Here is a 15,602-nt window from a genome sequence, read left to right as displayed (position 1 = left end):
CTTCATCCCCCAGCCTGTATCAATACCGGGGATTGCCTCTACCCAGGTGCAGGACCTTGCACTTGTCCTTGTTGAACCTCATGAGGTTCACACAGGCCCATTTCTCCAGCTTGTCCAGGTCCCTCTGGATGGCATGCCATCCCTCAGGCATGTCAACTGCACCACTCAGCTTGGTGTCATCTGCAAACTTGCTGAGGGTGCACATGATCCCGCTGTCTATGTCATTAATGAAGATTTTGAACAGCACTGGCCCCAGAACGGACACCACTCATCACTGTTCTCCATCTGGACATCGAGCCATTGACCACTACCCTCTGCATGTGGCCATCCAGCCAATTCCTTATCCACTGAACAGTCCACCCATCACACCCATATCCTTCCAATTTAGACAGAAGGATGTTGTGGGGGACCATGTCAAAGGCTTTACAGAGGTCCAGATAGATGACATCCATAGCTCTTCCCTCGTCCACTGATGTAGTCACTCCATCATAGAAGGCCACTAGGTTGGTCAGGCAGGACTTGCCCTTGGTGAAGCCGTGCTGGCTGTCTCATATCACCTCCCTGTCCTCCATGTGCCTTAGCATAGCTTCTAGGAGGATCTGTTCCATGATCTTCCCAGGCACAGAGGTGAGGCTGATAGGTCAGTAGTTCCCAGGGTCCTCCTTTTTACCCTATATTTCTTTGAGTACAAGCCGATTTCATGATATATTTTGAGTCTGTGGTCAAATGAGTGAAATCACACCAGAAGACACTTCTGTTATTTGAAACTGGCATTATTTAATTTCAACTTGAATTGTAGCCTCAGTTTGTTGTCAGAAATTAATTTGCAAAACCAATTTAAACAAATCTGTCTCCAAACACTACTAAACTATTTTCTCAGTCAGTCACTAATTAAAAAACTTCATTCTTAATTTAATGAGTAACCACTTAAGGTAATTCATATAATAGGGTTTTACTTTATTTTTACACATGCACACAAACACACACACATATATATATATGAGAATATGTGTATTTATATGAAGAATTTAAGTTCGTGTCTGCAGTTATGGAAATAGAATGATAATTTCTCCCGTTTATAAAGTTACTAATTTGTGATCTGAATAAAAATATTTCACATGAAAAGGATAACATGATAATGAAATATCCTGTTCCCAGGAGAAAAGGGCATACAGTTGTGATTTTACATACTGTAATGTCACTATGCATGCTACTTTCAAAAATATTGTTTCTACTGTTCCTATTATTTTATTCTTCAAGGTCTCTGGGATGCATTTTATATGAGATGTGCTGTATGAACCATGCATTTACTGGACACAATTTTTTGTCTGTTGTGTTAAAAATTGTGGAAGGTGATACACCTTCTCTTCCTGATAGATATCCAAGCAAACTGAACGCTGTGCTGTGCAGGTATGTTATTTTCTTGTTTAGCAGGTTTTTAAGTTAATTTGGAAAATTGTTTAATTATGACTTTTGGTTTTTAATGTTTCAGCATGTTAAATAAGAATCCTTCATTGAGACCAGCAGCAGCAGAGATCCTAAAAATCCCTTATATAGATGAACAACTAAAGGTATATAAGAAGAAACGATAGCTGTACACTTACTGTTTGAGTATGTATTTTGCAAAAGCAGAATGGAGGCAGAGAAAATGTGTTGAAAAAAATAATTAGATACCAGTTTATGGGAACATTAATCCAGGGGACTTTCAGAGCTAAATTACAAATATGACTGAGGTAGGGAGGCAGTGAAAAATGATGCCCTTGTCACTTTACATGCTGAGTGTATCCCCTTTTAAGTGTTATGAGCAATAAGGAGAACAGGCATTTATGTGTAACAAGTCCAGATCATTCGGGCTGGGGTACATAAAATCTCTAAACTGTTCTGGTTAGTCATAGTTTTAATGAAAAACAGTGCATCTTGCTCTTTTGGTCCCTGCTTCAGTGTATATATTATTTGGCTTTCTAAGAAGGTGGAGAAGGAGACTGCTTAGTCAGTTTTTACATTAGGACTGTATTGGGTCATAGCTGAAAAGTCTGGATCGCTTTAGCCTCAAGTGTTGATATCACTTCTATTTTATTTCCTTGCAGAATATACAGTACAAGTTCACAAACATGACTGTGAAAGACAAGGCACTTAACTGGCAGAAAGAAGCTGCTCCCATTTTTGATGCTGTGTAAGTATTTTAAATGTTTTATGGGCAGCAGTATATGAAATTACAGTGTTGCCAAATAATATCATGTTGTAAACACTTGTGTTAATCTCTTAGTGCTTTATATTTAGAGGGACCCGTTCCCCAGAAATATAGAAGAGAAACAACATTAGTGAGATGCATAATTAAGATTTAGGGGAAAAAAAGGATTTGCTGATCAAATATTTTTATTATATAACTGTGTAAATTGTGCATGCATGTGTAGTATATGCATATGTTAATTTACTACCAATTGGTATGTAAATTATGACCTTTGTCTTTAGATTTGGAAGGTTTAGATCATCATTTTATGTCATGATCATTTATAGTGCTGCTGTTTGTGTACCTACTAATTATTGAATGTGAAAGCTATGTTTCCTAAATGACATCAGACTAAAAGTGTATACACTTAAACTAATATTCAGCTAACACATCCGTAGAATGCTATTATATTTGTCTTGTAACTATAGTGAGAAATTGAGGCTAACGATGTTTCTTGGCTCTTACATCAGTAGTGCCTTCGCACATGATCTCTCTTTTAGGCACTGAATATATATTAAATTAATTAATTGCATTAAATTACAATGCTGCAATGATTAAAGCAAATGTCAGCATGGGCAATTTCATTTTGCCTTTGTAAATTAGCTCAGCAGTTTCGATGGCAGCTGTACGTGGTTTTGCTCTGTTAGGAGCTAGCATGCTCAAAATCAGGAGTTTGTGATCTTGTGCAGATGCAATGGACATCCCGGTTTCTTGTTTCCTCTAAATAACTGTCAGGACTTTAACAGCTATCTGAAATTTCTTTTGAATTATTAGGTTGCAGCAATAAAGCAGCCCATGCTCCAATCCAGAATTAGCAGTCCCTTTGAGGCAATGGGCCTTTCACCCCCCTTTTTTTTGTGACCTCTGCTCTCGGAGAGGACCCACAGTTTTGCAGCTGTGGTCACTTTGCAGATGCTGCCAATTCTGCTGCTTGCAAGCATCCCTTCGGGAGAGGTGACCAGCCTCAGCTTTTCCAAAGAAAGTGCTGTTTAGTATTAGCGGTAGGAAGAAAACAGAGGAAAGACAGTGGAATTCAACACAGAAAAATCTTCTCTACCTCTTTTTTACCCAGTTTAACTACTGGGACTGTATCTGTAAAGCTCTCATCTCTAGAAATTGTGGTTTGGGTTTTCACCCTGTCACTTCTGTTCTAGCTCTCTTTCATTGACCAAAGTAAGTTCTCTGTTTTGGTATAAATAGGTACCTTTAGTATAAATAGGTTGTTGAACTTTGCAAGCATAGATGTAAAATGCAACAATAAATGATACCTGTATTGTCTAGTAACAACTATCTAATAAATAACAGCAAATGGAGCCGGCTGAGACTGCTGTCAAGTTTTTGGCCTTACTATTCTGCATGATTGCTTCTGCTAGAAATAACCCTTTGCTAGTATACTGGAAATACAAGTGTCAGGCAGGTAGATATGCAATAGCCGGGAAATAGTAGATGTATCTTTTGTCTATGGCTGCTGTATTCAAGTTGATTCAGTTAACTTTGAGTAGATTCCTGCCTCTTCAAATTAAATATAGTTAACTGCAGAGATGTTCCTTAGAGATAGGCCTTAAATAGTTTTGGGGCACTGAAATCTTGCCCAAATATTATGCCAACTCTATCTGAATTATACTGAGTATTTAAAATTGCTTATTGAAACATAAAGTATGAGAATCTTCAAGAAACTTGTAATCCATGTCTTTATTTTGTGGGTAGAAGATTTCAAATTATCTGTATGCACCAAAAGATTGTAGATGCTTTGAGGAAGCAGTATTTTTACCTGCAAAATATATACCCAGACTTCAAATATCTCCATGCTTCTAGAAGAGACTGATAAAACCATTTTCTATTACTTGTAACATACATTATGTTCCATACATGATCCATTGTCATTAGTTTGAATATATTGAGTCTCATCACCTTCCAAATGGACATCATATATTGACAGAACTAGCATATGGGGACACATGAATGTGTATCCCAGAGTCTATAACTATTCCTGTTCAAAAGCAAGTCCGTAGCCTCTAAGAGAAAGAGCAAGTTCTAACTATAAACATGTTCTTATACTTTTGTTAAAAGAAAATAGAAAGTCAGCTGCTGCCGTGCAGAGTTTTAGAGCTCCTAAAAATTGTGAAGCAATGGATAGCAACTCTTTCTGACTGAGCATGGGAATTTACGTTGAGGTTTTCAAATTCAGGGCATCAATTTGAGAAAAAAATCCTAGGAGAATCTTCACTATAAATTATCTTCAGATGTGCTGCAGTCTGATTCTTTTTGGCTAAACGTTTGGAATATGTTTGGAATGTTTGGAATATTCATTGTATTTATGAGAATGTTAGCTGTCTGTATTGCTACTGGTAAGCAAAATGCCAAATAATTTCTGCAATCCCGGATCTAAAGAGGTAGGTAAAATGAAATAAAAATACCTGAAAAATGGTAGAGAGCAGAAAAGTGGAGGAGAAATAATTTAAACATAGTGAATTTCCCACATCTGCTGTAACATAGCAATACTCCAGTCTGAGTCAGTGTACAAGGAGCTGCTTGTTATGGTGTCCTCCCCAGTCATTGCTACTTTATATTTATGATTTTTTTTTCTCAACAGGAATTATTTTTGCCATGTATAGTTGAGTCTAGTTTCTTCTCGTAAAGGCCTCTAATGGCTTACTTTATTCCATTCCCATGCAAGTAATAAATTTTAAATATTTAAGTAAGCATAAAGCTGTACAAGTTCAGTTTCGACTTGGATGAAAAATGGCTTTTTTTCCCAAGAGGTTCTTATAATTTAAATTAGAGTTTTTTACAGGGGACAAGAAATATGTCTACATTATTCATACTTGAAGAGTTAGTTCCATTCTTATGAATAATTGAGCTCTTCTTGTCTTTGTCCTTAGTCTTTCATATTTCACACTAATATTCGTATCTTTACACTACTTCCCTCTATAGTCAACATTTGAAAAGCATAATGCAAATGTCTCATTTATTAAAATCCTGATTTCAAAATGGTAGTCCAGAAGGAGTGTTGCAATTTGTATGGTTACAAAACTGGGATCTTAGATGATCAGAAGCAAATTTCTCTCATAAGGGCAAAAATAGTAATTTGAAATGAATATTTGATATCATAAATATAAACAACAGAAAAATTTGGTGTAAGTGAAATATGACTGCCAAGGCATTGCAAACTATGGTTTAATTTTTGTAATTACTGTAGGATGTGAGATAAAAATTTGAGATTAATATCCTATTTCTAATATAGGACTAACATCGTTGTCCTGCATTGATATATACAGCTGAGATACCTATGTCAATAATTCATGCTCAGCTTTCAGAGGTGGTCTATAGAGACCATTTCACCGGTGAATTGTTATTATTGATTAGGACTAGAAATTCAAGAGGACAACATGATAATTATATCTGTCATTAAAGACACATTAATATTCTCTTTCATTCTAGACAGCTTGTAACAATCAATGTAAAATGTATGGGCGATATTGCTTTTTTCTGTGGTTCTCATTTAAAGACTGCCTTTTTACTTGGAATATGCTCAATAATGAAGCCTGACAGGGTAAATATTTCACTGTGCTTCATCAGTTATTCTTTTAAGGAGCTGAGTTTACCTTTTTCCATTCTCACCTGAAGTGCCTGAAATGATTCATGAATCTGAGTTTAAATATCTCAATTTAAAAGAGGTATTTGCTTTCCAAACTAAAGTCTATTTAGTCTGTTACAGTACCTGTGACTTTCTAATTATTCCATTTGAAATGTCACTATGTCTCAATATCAAATCAAAATACTGATATTTACATTTTTACATGACGATGGGCTTGCATGCATTCAATTTCAGGCAGAGGAAAGTTCATTTACAAACTCTGCAGGAACTGTCTGAAGTACAGAAAATGACACCGCGGGAACGAATGAGGCTGAGGAAGTTAAATGCTGCAGATGAGAAAGCAAAGAAGTTGAAGTAAGTTGAGCATAACATTAGCCTTGTGCCCTAACCATGCAGTTTTCCCCATCCAACAGTCTAACAGGAGAGTTAGAACTGTCAAGGTAAAAATAAAAATATAAAGGGTCTTCAGCTACTCAAAGTGAATGGGGATTTTGGATGAGTTAAATCACAGTAATTATTTATGTAGGGGAAAAAAACCGTCAGAACATTAGCCCAAAACTGGTACTTTGAGCATTGTGTTTCTGGTTAAATAAATATATAAGAGATTTTCACATGTGTTACAACAAGAAAATTTTTTTTAATGACTTGTCATTTTAAGGATTGCACAGTCTGAGGAGCTGGACGTTTAGTTACAATCCAGCTTTTGTTAATTGTGGCCTAAGAGATTTGCCAATAGAAGTTAGTAGCTCAGAGGATAGTTTTATCAAATGATCAAATGAGGGGAATGGACATGTTATAAAGGCTTTATGATTTATGTTTTTTTTATTAAGTCAGTGAGACATAATAAAAGGGGGGATTTGAAGGAGAATAAGTACCATTTCTGAGTGGAATATGAGAAACAGCTGGAAAGCTATGTGTGTATGCATGGATGCCTTTTTTAAATAAAAAAGAATATACTGTTTTGATGACACACTTGAGTTTTTCCCAGTTAAAAATATTTAATGTTTTATTTGGTATGAATGAAAATTGGAAAAGCACCGCATTCATTTTAATTAATTTTTCATGTTTTCTTCAAAAGCATTTTGCAAAGTGCAATGCAAATTAACAAATGTTTACTCAGTTATTTATAGAAGATAATAGAGGGAATAATTATTTTTGATCATGAGAATTGGCATCTTAACCTTATCGTGCCAAAGCAAGTCAGCAATTCAGTAGGGCAATGACATCCTAGTACAGAAAAATATTGCAAGGTGACATGAAGTCTGAATTTATGGCCTTGGAAACTCTGCAGCTACGTATACCTGCAAATCAAGAGCAATTGCAGTTGAGTGAAAATGCTCAGTAAAACCATGTCCTAGCATTACTTGTGCCAACTTGTGATGCCCATATCCAAATGCTACAAACAAAAAACTAAAGGCCTTCATCTCCTCTTGGAAAATATGTCTTATCAGCATGTATGTCTGTGTGACGCTTAGCAGTGAATTTGATACTGGAGATGGTATGTAAATTTATTCTCATTTAAAAAAAAAATCTCCTTGAATTGAAACCACTGTGTAAATTTAGCACTTCTTCTGCATGGTGTTTTCAATAATATGGTAGGCCAATTTTTGTACTTATATGAAATTTATAAATAGGAAATCTGTCCCTTTCACTTTTTTAAAACTGATAGAGATTAGAATACTAATTGCAGGATAGTTCTAGTTTGCCTTTCATTTTCTTTACTTCCTTGCACTTTAGTGCTTTCTATTTAGATTTTCATGGTTTTTTCCGCAGCAACAAAATTAAATAGATTTATTTTGTAGTATAAAGGCAATATATTAATCTTCAAATCTTGTTCTCAGTCATGAATCTTTACAATGGATCTATATTCAACTCTGGGTTATTGCCAGCTCACTCTCGCTGAAAGTATTTGAAACAGTGCAAAACCAGTACCTTCTCAGACTGGAGATCTGCTTTCAGCAGTACAAACATAGAGATGGACGGGAAGGGAATATAGTAATGGAAACTGGAAGAGCTGCTTAATGTAGCACCTGCTTTAATTAGTCCCGTACAGAAAAACACAGTTACCAACTCCCTCCCAGGTGAAGCATTCATAGCATGCAAGTGTTGTGTGCCTGTCTTCAGCTGAAAGGTCCCTGGACTACGTGGTAGAATAAAGTCCAAAGTATTTGAGATCTTTGGAAGAAACAAAAAAGACTGGGACTAATAGTTTACTATTTCTCAATTATATTATGCAAGTCGTGAAAGAAAAATATAATAGTGTTTGGAAATAAGGCCTGAAATCTGTTTGTGAGTTCACTAAAACTAACCTCACCTTCAGTAGATGCCATGAACGTTTGGCACCATGGGAATCTAATTACAGAATTTGTTTTTCCACATCTACTTTTAGAAGATCTCTTTGTGCAGTCCCTGATATCACATCCTAAACACAAGTATTCTGTATTTACAGACAGTTGGCAGAAGAAAAATATCAAGAAAATATCAAAAGAATGCAAGAATTCAGGTGCCGTAATTTTCAACAGCTGAATGTCAATGTCCTACACGTAAGTATAGGCTGCTGCTTCGGAGTCCTCATTTATGCACATTCAATGTACACCACTCTTCTGTTTTTCACATACTTTCTTTAGCACTAGAAGCACAGTCCTGTTCTAAGACTAATAATTTGGAAGTGCATCAAAGTCTGGACTGCTTAGCTGGACCTGTGGATCTGTGATGGGGGAAAGTGTGTTCTGTTATTCAGATATGGTTCAACAAACTCTCTATTCATTGCACAATTTTCTTTTATTAGGTCACCCTTAAATCTAAATCTGCTCTCTGAAATGTACTTACTGACAGTCTGTGTGACATCAGAGTTCAAAATACATTCATTTTCAAGATAACTTTAGAATTGTAATCCTTTAAACACACTAATTTGGCATGGCTGTGGGTTCTTTTCATTTGATTAGTTAAGAATATTAACATTTCAACTGGCTTTTTAGTAAGAATGAAGTCTTGGAATGACTCCCACTGTAAGCAGTCCTTTGCTTTTAAGCTATCTGCAATAGAAGATAGGCCTGTTCAATTCTAGCTCTACCTCTTATCGTAGAGAGAACAGTATCAGTTTGGAAATAGTCAGTGAAAGCATCACAGAAATAATGAGATTTTGGTTAGTGCTTTGTCTTCTACCTTTTCTTTTGCATGCAGTCTAGTTTCTATTTCCCATTGTGTCTGGAGGAAAAAATACATTAAATCTATCTCTGCTTATGGCTGAGTCACTACTGATCATTTACAAAAAAGTTAGGATTCTTTTTCTAGTGTTTGCCTAGTACAAGTCCTAGCAGTTGTGTAGATCAGGGCAACCATTGTATTGTGAGCCTGCTGAAAGCTCTAACTGTACCTGTTTCTCCATGCTGCTTTGTTCAACTAAGGAATCTGATGAGCAGACTTCAAAACCCCTAATTCATTCTCAGCCAGTCATTACATGCGACTATGTGTCCATAGGACATGATGAACCAAGTGGAAATGAGACATCAAGTCAACTCTGCATGTCTGAACTTACAGACCATGGTAAGAATTCAAAATTTGATATTGAAATGAAACTTCCTATAAACAAAGCAGGATTTGATTTTGTCCCTTGTAGTTAATTTATGGTTGGGAAACTGCAGTGTAAAAAGTGGACAGATTTGTAAAGTCGTCAAAAAATTACAAAGAGAAGGAAAATAATCTAGGTGGATGTATGTACAGCAGATGTACAGCAAAGTCATGTGGCTGGAGGTCTGCGTTCCCAGAGTTTGAGTGACCTGTGAGCAGTGACAGAGGTGAATGCACCTTTTCCAACTGAGATGCTGAGTTAGAAGGAAATAGCTTTAACTTTGCACATGTGAAATGACCGGTGTTAGAAAAGCATTTCCTAAATTATCCCTCCAGTGTGAAAATGAGTACAAGAATTCATAGCGTTTGCACCTTTGGTACAGTTTGCTGCTGTTTTCTTTATCTATAACAATGAGAGAAGCAGATGGAAACTCTTTAAACTGTGCTTATCTATACTGTCCTTAAATACTTAGCTACTGTCTGGAGGGCATGAAGTACTATATAACATGTACTTTTGTGTAGATAGATGAAAAATTAGTCAAGCTTTTAAAAAAAAGTCAGACTCTGGAAATGTTGTGCTTAATGAGTGTCCTGGTTTCAGCTGGGATAGAGTTAATTTTCTTCCTGGTAGCTGGCATAGCGCTGTGTTTTGGATTTAGTATGAGAATAATGTTGACAACACACTGATGTTTTAGCTGTTGCTGAGCGGCACTTACACTAACTCAAGGACTTTTCAGCTTCCCATGCTCTGTCAGGTGCACAAGAAGCTGGGAGGGGGCACAGCCAGGGCAGCTGACCCAAACTGGCCAAAGGGCTATGCCATACCATATGATGTCATGCCCAGTATATAAACTGGGGGGAGCTGGCCAGGGGACAGCGATCACTGCTCGGGGACAGGCTGGGCATCAGTCAGCGGGTAGTGAGCAATTGCATTGTGCATCATTTGTTTTGTATATTCTATTATTATTATTAATTTTTTCTCTTCCTCTGCTGTCCTATTAAACTGTCTTTATCTCAACCCACGGGCTTTACTTTTTTTTTCCCCCGATTCTCTCCCCCATCCCACGGGGCGGGGGGAGGGTGAGCGAGCGGCTGTGTGGTGCTTAGTTGCCAACTGGGGTTAAACCATGACAATGAGGAAAATATTTTTAAGAGCACATTTATATGTTTTGTTTCTACAATGTTCTGTAATAGAGTCATACTCTTAATATTTAAGAATCATTGTGTAAGCACTATTGTGGTGTAAGATTTTTAATCGGTTTAGAATCTTGCAAGGATGCATTAATATACTTTTAAGTATGAAAACTACTTTTCTCTAATAGCTCTGCCTTTTAGTGTTGGTTTATGTACGTCTGTGAAGGTATACACCATTGAATTGAAGGCAACAAAATCAGTTTATTTGTGGTGGAGGTGGGTTTTTTTAATAGCAAATGGCTTTTTTCTTTCAATGTAGCCTCATTTATGTCTACATGGTTGGCTTGCTATTTCACAGTGTAAGGAGGGATGACCTGTGTAGGAGAGAACCCAGCTGCTAGAAATACATCCTAGGGATAGGGTGGGGAAGCTTGCAAATGAAGAACCAAAAGACAGCAGTAAACGTGGGTGGGAGATGTACCGGGGGAAGCATACAAAGATACCTAAATAGAAACAGAACAACATGCATTGAAAGGAAAGAAACTGATGTTTCTGCCTTTAGAGGTCATTAAGCTGTTAAACTATAATGATGGAAAATAGATGCATTTATATCTGTGATGTAAAAGTTGGGTCAATGCATTGTACAAAGCTGAATGCATGTTTAATTGCTTTTGCCAGAGTCTCTGACATTGAAGTGGTGGTTCATGAGAAAAAGGAGTTATGGATAGGCAAGAGAAATCACATGGTTTCTCTTCTTCACTTTGTGAATACCTTGTTATTCTTGAAGCTGATGTCAAAGCTGTTACTTACTCTATTCAGTATTCATACTCTTCTTTTCTTTAAACATTTCAGTGCAATCATGCATGTCCTACATGTCTAATTATTAAGTTATTAATGGCACCTTCGTATTTGAAAATGTAGAAACAGTTCCAGCTATTGATTTTTCAATAGAATTTGGTTCTGGATCAATGGGCTATACAACAGAAAAACCAAGACGACTAGAAACAAGGCTATAAAATAGTTTTATAAAGTTGTCTTACATGTTAATAAATCTTGCTAAACCATACTAGGTTAGCAGAAGTTAGACTACAAATACCATACTAACAAGCTCTCTAACTGAAAACAGTTGAGGAAGAGGAGAAAGGCAGGAGATGATAGAGTCTGTTCATGAAAGCCAGGGAGGCTCAGCAGCAGAGTTACTTCAGGGCAGACCTAAAAAATCCTCTCAGGAATGGAAAAAGCCAGTGGGGAACAGCTAGGGATAGTACCCCAATCCTAATAGATAGGGAGGAAAGTTCAAACTATCTTTGGCTCATATCCTGCAGTCCTTAAAAAAAATTTGCAGCATGAACAGAAGAGGAGGGCTTGAAGGATTGAAAGACCAGGCTCTTAAAGGGTTGGAGAGGCATAGAGAATAAAACACCTTACACTCTGCTTTCACTGAAAATTATCTAGAGCATTATGAAACACAGTTGTATGTCATTGGGGAAGGCATCAAATACAAAGCTCAAGGTTTAGCTTTAGTTAGTAGATTTAAAAACTATGGCATTTTGATCAATTTTAGCTGTGGTAGCTACATTTACTGAAAGTTGGGAAAAACAAGGCAGTGTAGTTAGATAAACAAAAATCATTATGACAGTTTGGGGTTTTGGACTTCACAGTGGATGAGTTTCAGCAATGTCAAAACCACTTAAATGCTGTAGACTTCCCTGAGAAGGTTAAGCTTCTCTCCATGTTTGTTTTATGTAGTCTGCAATGATCTTCTGAACATTTTTCATTCTAATTAGCACCCCTGTGCACTTGAGGAACATTTAAAAGAGTTGTCTGAAATAAAAAATTGCTGACCAATTTGTTAGTCTTCAAGCAGGTTTTATATTTTTGGAGTATGAAAGAGATCTCAGTGGACCCTGTGCTTTTGATGTTGAGATGAACTCAGTCTATTACAGAAAAGGTTCATCCAGATTGTTGACAGTTGGTACAAGTTCTTCAGAAACTTAAAGGAGTAATCTGATTCTTATTCTTACAGAGAAATGCTGCAGGTAATGTAAATACTATTTTTTAACGATAAAATTCAGTTAGTTCTTCAACATCGTGTTCCTTACTGTGCCATCCAGCTATACTATGCAGATTTATTCTTTTCTCATAGAGACTGGGAACGCTGCTGAGTTCTGTGGGACTGATTGAGAGGGTGGTTTTTAAATCTGACTCTTCAGATGTCACTTGCTAAGTCAGACCAGCTTGCGATGGCTGATACACCTTGGCATGCTGTCGCCTTTCTCCCTGTTTGCTTCTGGGATTCTGGGCACATGTTCTGCAGCATCCTCCATGCCTCAGCAGAAAATGAAGAACTTGGGGAGGGGGAGAGATCAAAGAAACATGAGCTTTTGCGGACAGAAATAACTTTGAAAATAATCTCTGCTTGTGTTACTTAAGCTCAAGAAGAAAGGGATCCAGTTTTAACCTGGGAGTGGGCAGCAGTGAAAAATTATGTGAATAGCAAGTTATGCTATTTTTGTTTTAATGAGCCAAGAGAGTAAGCTGTGCATTAAGCACACATATTCCAGAGCCATTATCTTGCCTCCTGTTGGTGCTCTGCTAGAGAGAAAGTGCTGTCCCCCAATCCCACCACTTTCCAACCATTTGCTTCTGTTCCATGGAAAGAGTACAAGCTTCAATTTGACCACCAAGTCCGGACTGTGGCTACCATAGGCATCTACTGACACTGGCCCTTTTCTAGAGAATTTGACCTGTTTTATACACTCTGGAATGTTCCCCCTGCTTCTCTGCATAGAAAGCTGTTTCTGGGCCAAAATATTGCAGTGCTTGTGAACGTTTTTACTTCTGGCTGTTTCGTGCCAACACTTTTAAGATGCATTGCCTTATTGCTTTGCAGCTTAAGTAGTTCTCTTTCTTCCTTTGCTTATTCTCCTCACGTTTTTATAGGCAGCAGTAATATAATTCTGTGCAACACCTCTATTTTAATGCTTAAACTCATGACTCTGTTCTTTGAATTTTCTCCTTTTCCATTATTCCAGTTCTCAGGGTCACCCAGTGTATGTTGTTATAATACCCTGGTCCTGCTTTGTATTGGTGATGCACTCCAGCTTAGCTTCTGGAAAGCAGCGCTGTGCATACCAACTCCAGCAGAGCAGACCTCTCCCTGGCCGGCTGTGCAGCGCTGCTCTCAGTTACCCAGCAGCGTGTTGCTTCTCTGCCCTTCCCGCCCTCCGTGTGGTCAGCACGCTTGCCGCGATGGGAATCGTTTGAAGAGCTGCTCTGCAATGCTGGCTGACCTTGCAGGGAAATCAAGTGTCCTTTCCTAAAACATCAGCCTCTATGGTTAGAAGAATTCATAACTACACAAGCATGGGACATCCTCTTGGCATGCAGTGCCAGCAGGATAAGTAGGCAGGCACACTGGGTTATTAAGGAATAGCTATGTAAATCTTCAGGTTCTGGGACTTTGTCTCTCCAGTTCCTTGATTTAGTTGCGTTTTGCATACATGCTAGAGCAAAGGATTCTTCTGGTTTGGCTACTACTTCTCTCCACACTGCAGATCTTCAAAGAGTCATGGCCGGTGGGTAGGTAACATTCCTTGCAAGAGTGAAGGTTTGAAAATGTGCCTTAAATTTCTATTTCTCTTAAGATACTGTAATAAGTTTCTTAACAGTTTTGCATCTTTACTCATACAATCTGGAGTAAAAAATGTTCTCTTTATTTGTAAAAAGACAGGCAACAGAGTTGCTAAGAAAGAGTCAGCTAGAAAAATTACTTTTATAATTATTATTAACCATATTAAGTAAATGGCTGAAGTGATATGTTGAGTGTATCATTAGAACGGCATATACTCTTACTGTATTGTTTCAGCTAATTAGAGCACTAACGCACTCCTTGGAAACATAAACCTTTGTAAATATAAACCAAGGAAAAAATGGCTTTACTCATTTGCAACTACTTTATGTAATAATTTTAAACTGCATTAAATTTTTTAGATTTGTTAATTGGAAACAAAACTTTAAAGAAATTATATTTTGATAATGAAATATTTATGGAAAGATATTTTATAGTTGTGTTTAATATTCATTGAAAAATGTTGATGTCTCCATCTTATGCGTCCAGGAATTTATGTAACTGTCATCAAGCAATTTAAAACTAGGGTGGATAGAGCAGTTAAAAATATATTGTACTACTGGGAACAGTTTTGCTTTACTATAGATAACTTCATGTCTTTTCCATCTCCAGTTTCTCCAAGTACAAGCAAGAGACAAAAGAGCTGAAGTAAGTTTCGTACTGAGATTGTACTCCGAGACACTGAGCCACTGTCAGTGTTAAATACAAATATTTGTGTGTTGAAAATATATATGTGTATCTGTATGCTTCATTTAGTTTAATAGTGTAAAATTGCTAATGATTAATAACTAAATTCCCTTTGTATTTTGATTTGGATTTTTTCTTTTCTATTACATTTCTCCTGCTCATTTTATTGATTAATTATTTCTGAATATTAATAAGTATACTTTGTAAATCACGGCAACGAAGCAGGAATGGGCAATGCAAAACATGTCAGGATAAACCTGTACCTATATTTCCTATTTTTGCTGGTACTTACCTAGGAAATAAGTCAGTCATCCTCTCTGATTATCATCAGAAAGAAAAGCCACCTTGCAATGAATTGGTTAACATGACTTCCCCCAGCCACCTGTCTCTTGACCTATTTCTTTATAGAAATTATCTCCATTTGGACTAGGATAGGTATGCCAATGTACATTTTCTGGAGATCACTGTATGATCAGTGCACACACTTAGCTTTCATTAGTGGTTTTGTGAAAATAATGGTGAGGCGTATTATATTGTAGTGCTGGCAACTAGAGGTTAGTTTATCTATTAAAAAAAAAAGAAGCTGTAAAAAAAAATTGTCCATATTTAACTGCTTATTTCCATGAATGATATTGGCTGCATCTGGAATAAAATTATTTATTTTGTAAAACATGAGCAAAAATTATCGTCCAAAAAATAAAAGTATTATGAGATACACCCAGCCTTGTTCTTATGCCTGAATATGGTCAGTG

The 15,602-nt window shown here is 36.9% G+C and overlaps 1 protein-coding gene across 5 annotated transcripts in view; it reads left to right on the top strand.

The window, feature by feature from the left end:
* Positions 1 to 15,602, top strand: part of NEK11 (NIMA related kinase 11) — a 100,349-nt gene that overhangs the window by 42,746 nt on the left and 42,001 nt on the right. For 4 of the 5 annotated variants that reach the window (XM_087732463.1, XM_009471617.2, XM_087731630.1 and 1 more), the window contains exons 7-12: positions 1,261 to 1,410; positions 1,493 to 1,571; positions 2,088 to 2,173; positions 6,063 to 6,182; positions 8,278 to 8,371; positions 9,236 to 9,374. In XM_087732463.1, the coding sequence (XP_087588589.1) occupies positions 1,261 to 1,410; positions 1,493 to 1,571; positions 2,088 to 2,173; positions 6,063 to 6,182; positions 8,278 to 8,371; positions 9,236 to 9,374 (668 nt within the window). The remainder of the gene's footprint in view (positions 1 to 1,260; positions 1,411 to 1,492; positions 1,572 to 2,087; positions 2,174 to 6,062; positions 6,183 to 8,277; positions 8,372 to 9,235; positions 9,375 to 15,602) is intronic. The other variant, XM_087733265.1, reaches the window with a different exon arrangement.

Source organism: Nipponia nippon, unplaced genomic scaffold, assembly GCF_047370975.1.
Source record: "Nipponia nippon isolate SJK-2023a ecotype South Korea unplaced genomic scaffold, ASM4737097v1 scaffold_1, whole genome shotgun sequence".
NCBI classification, from domain to species: Eukaryota; Metazoa; Chordata; class Aves; order Pelecaniformes; family Threskiornithidae; genus Nipponia; species Nipponia nippon.
This window is presented reverse-complemented; position numbering and strand designations above follow the sequence as displayed.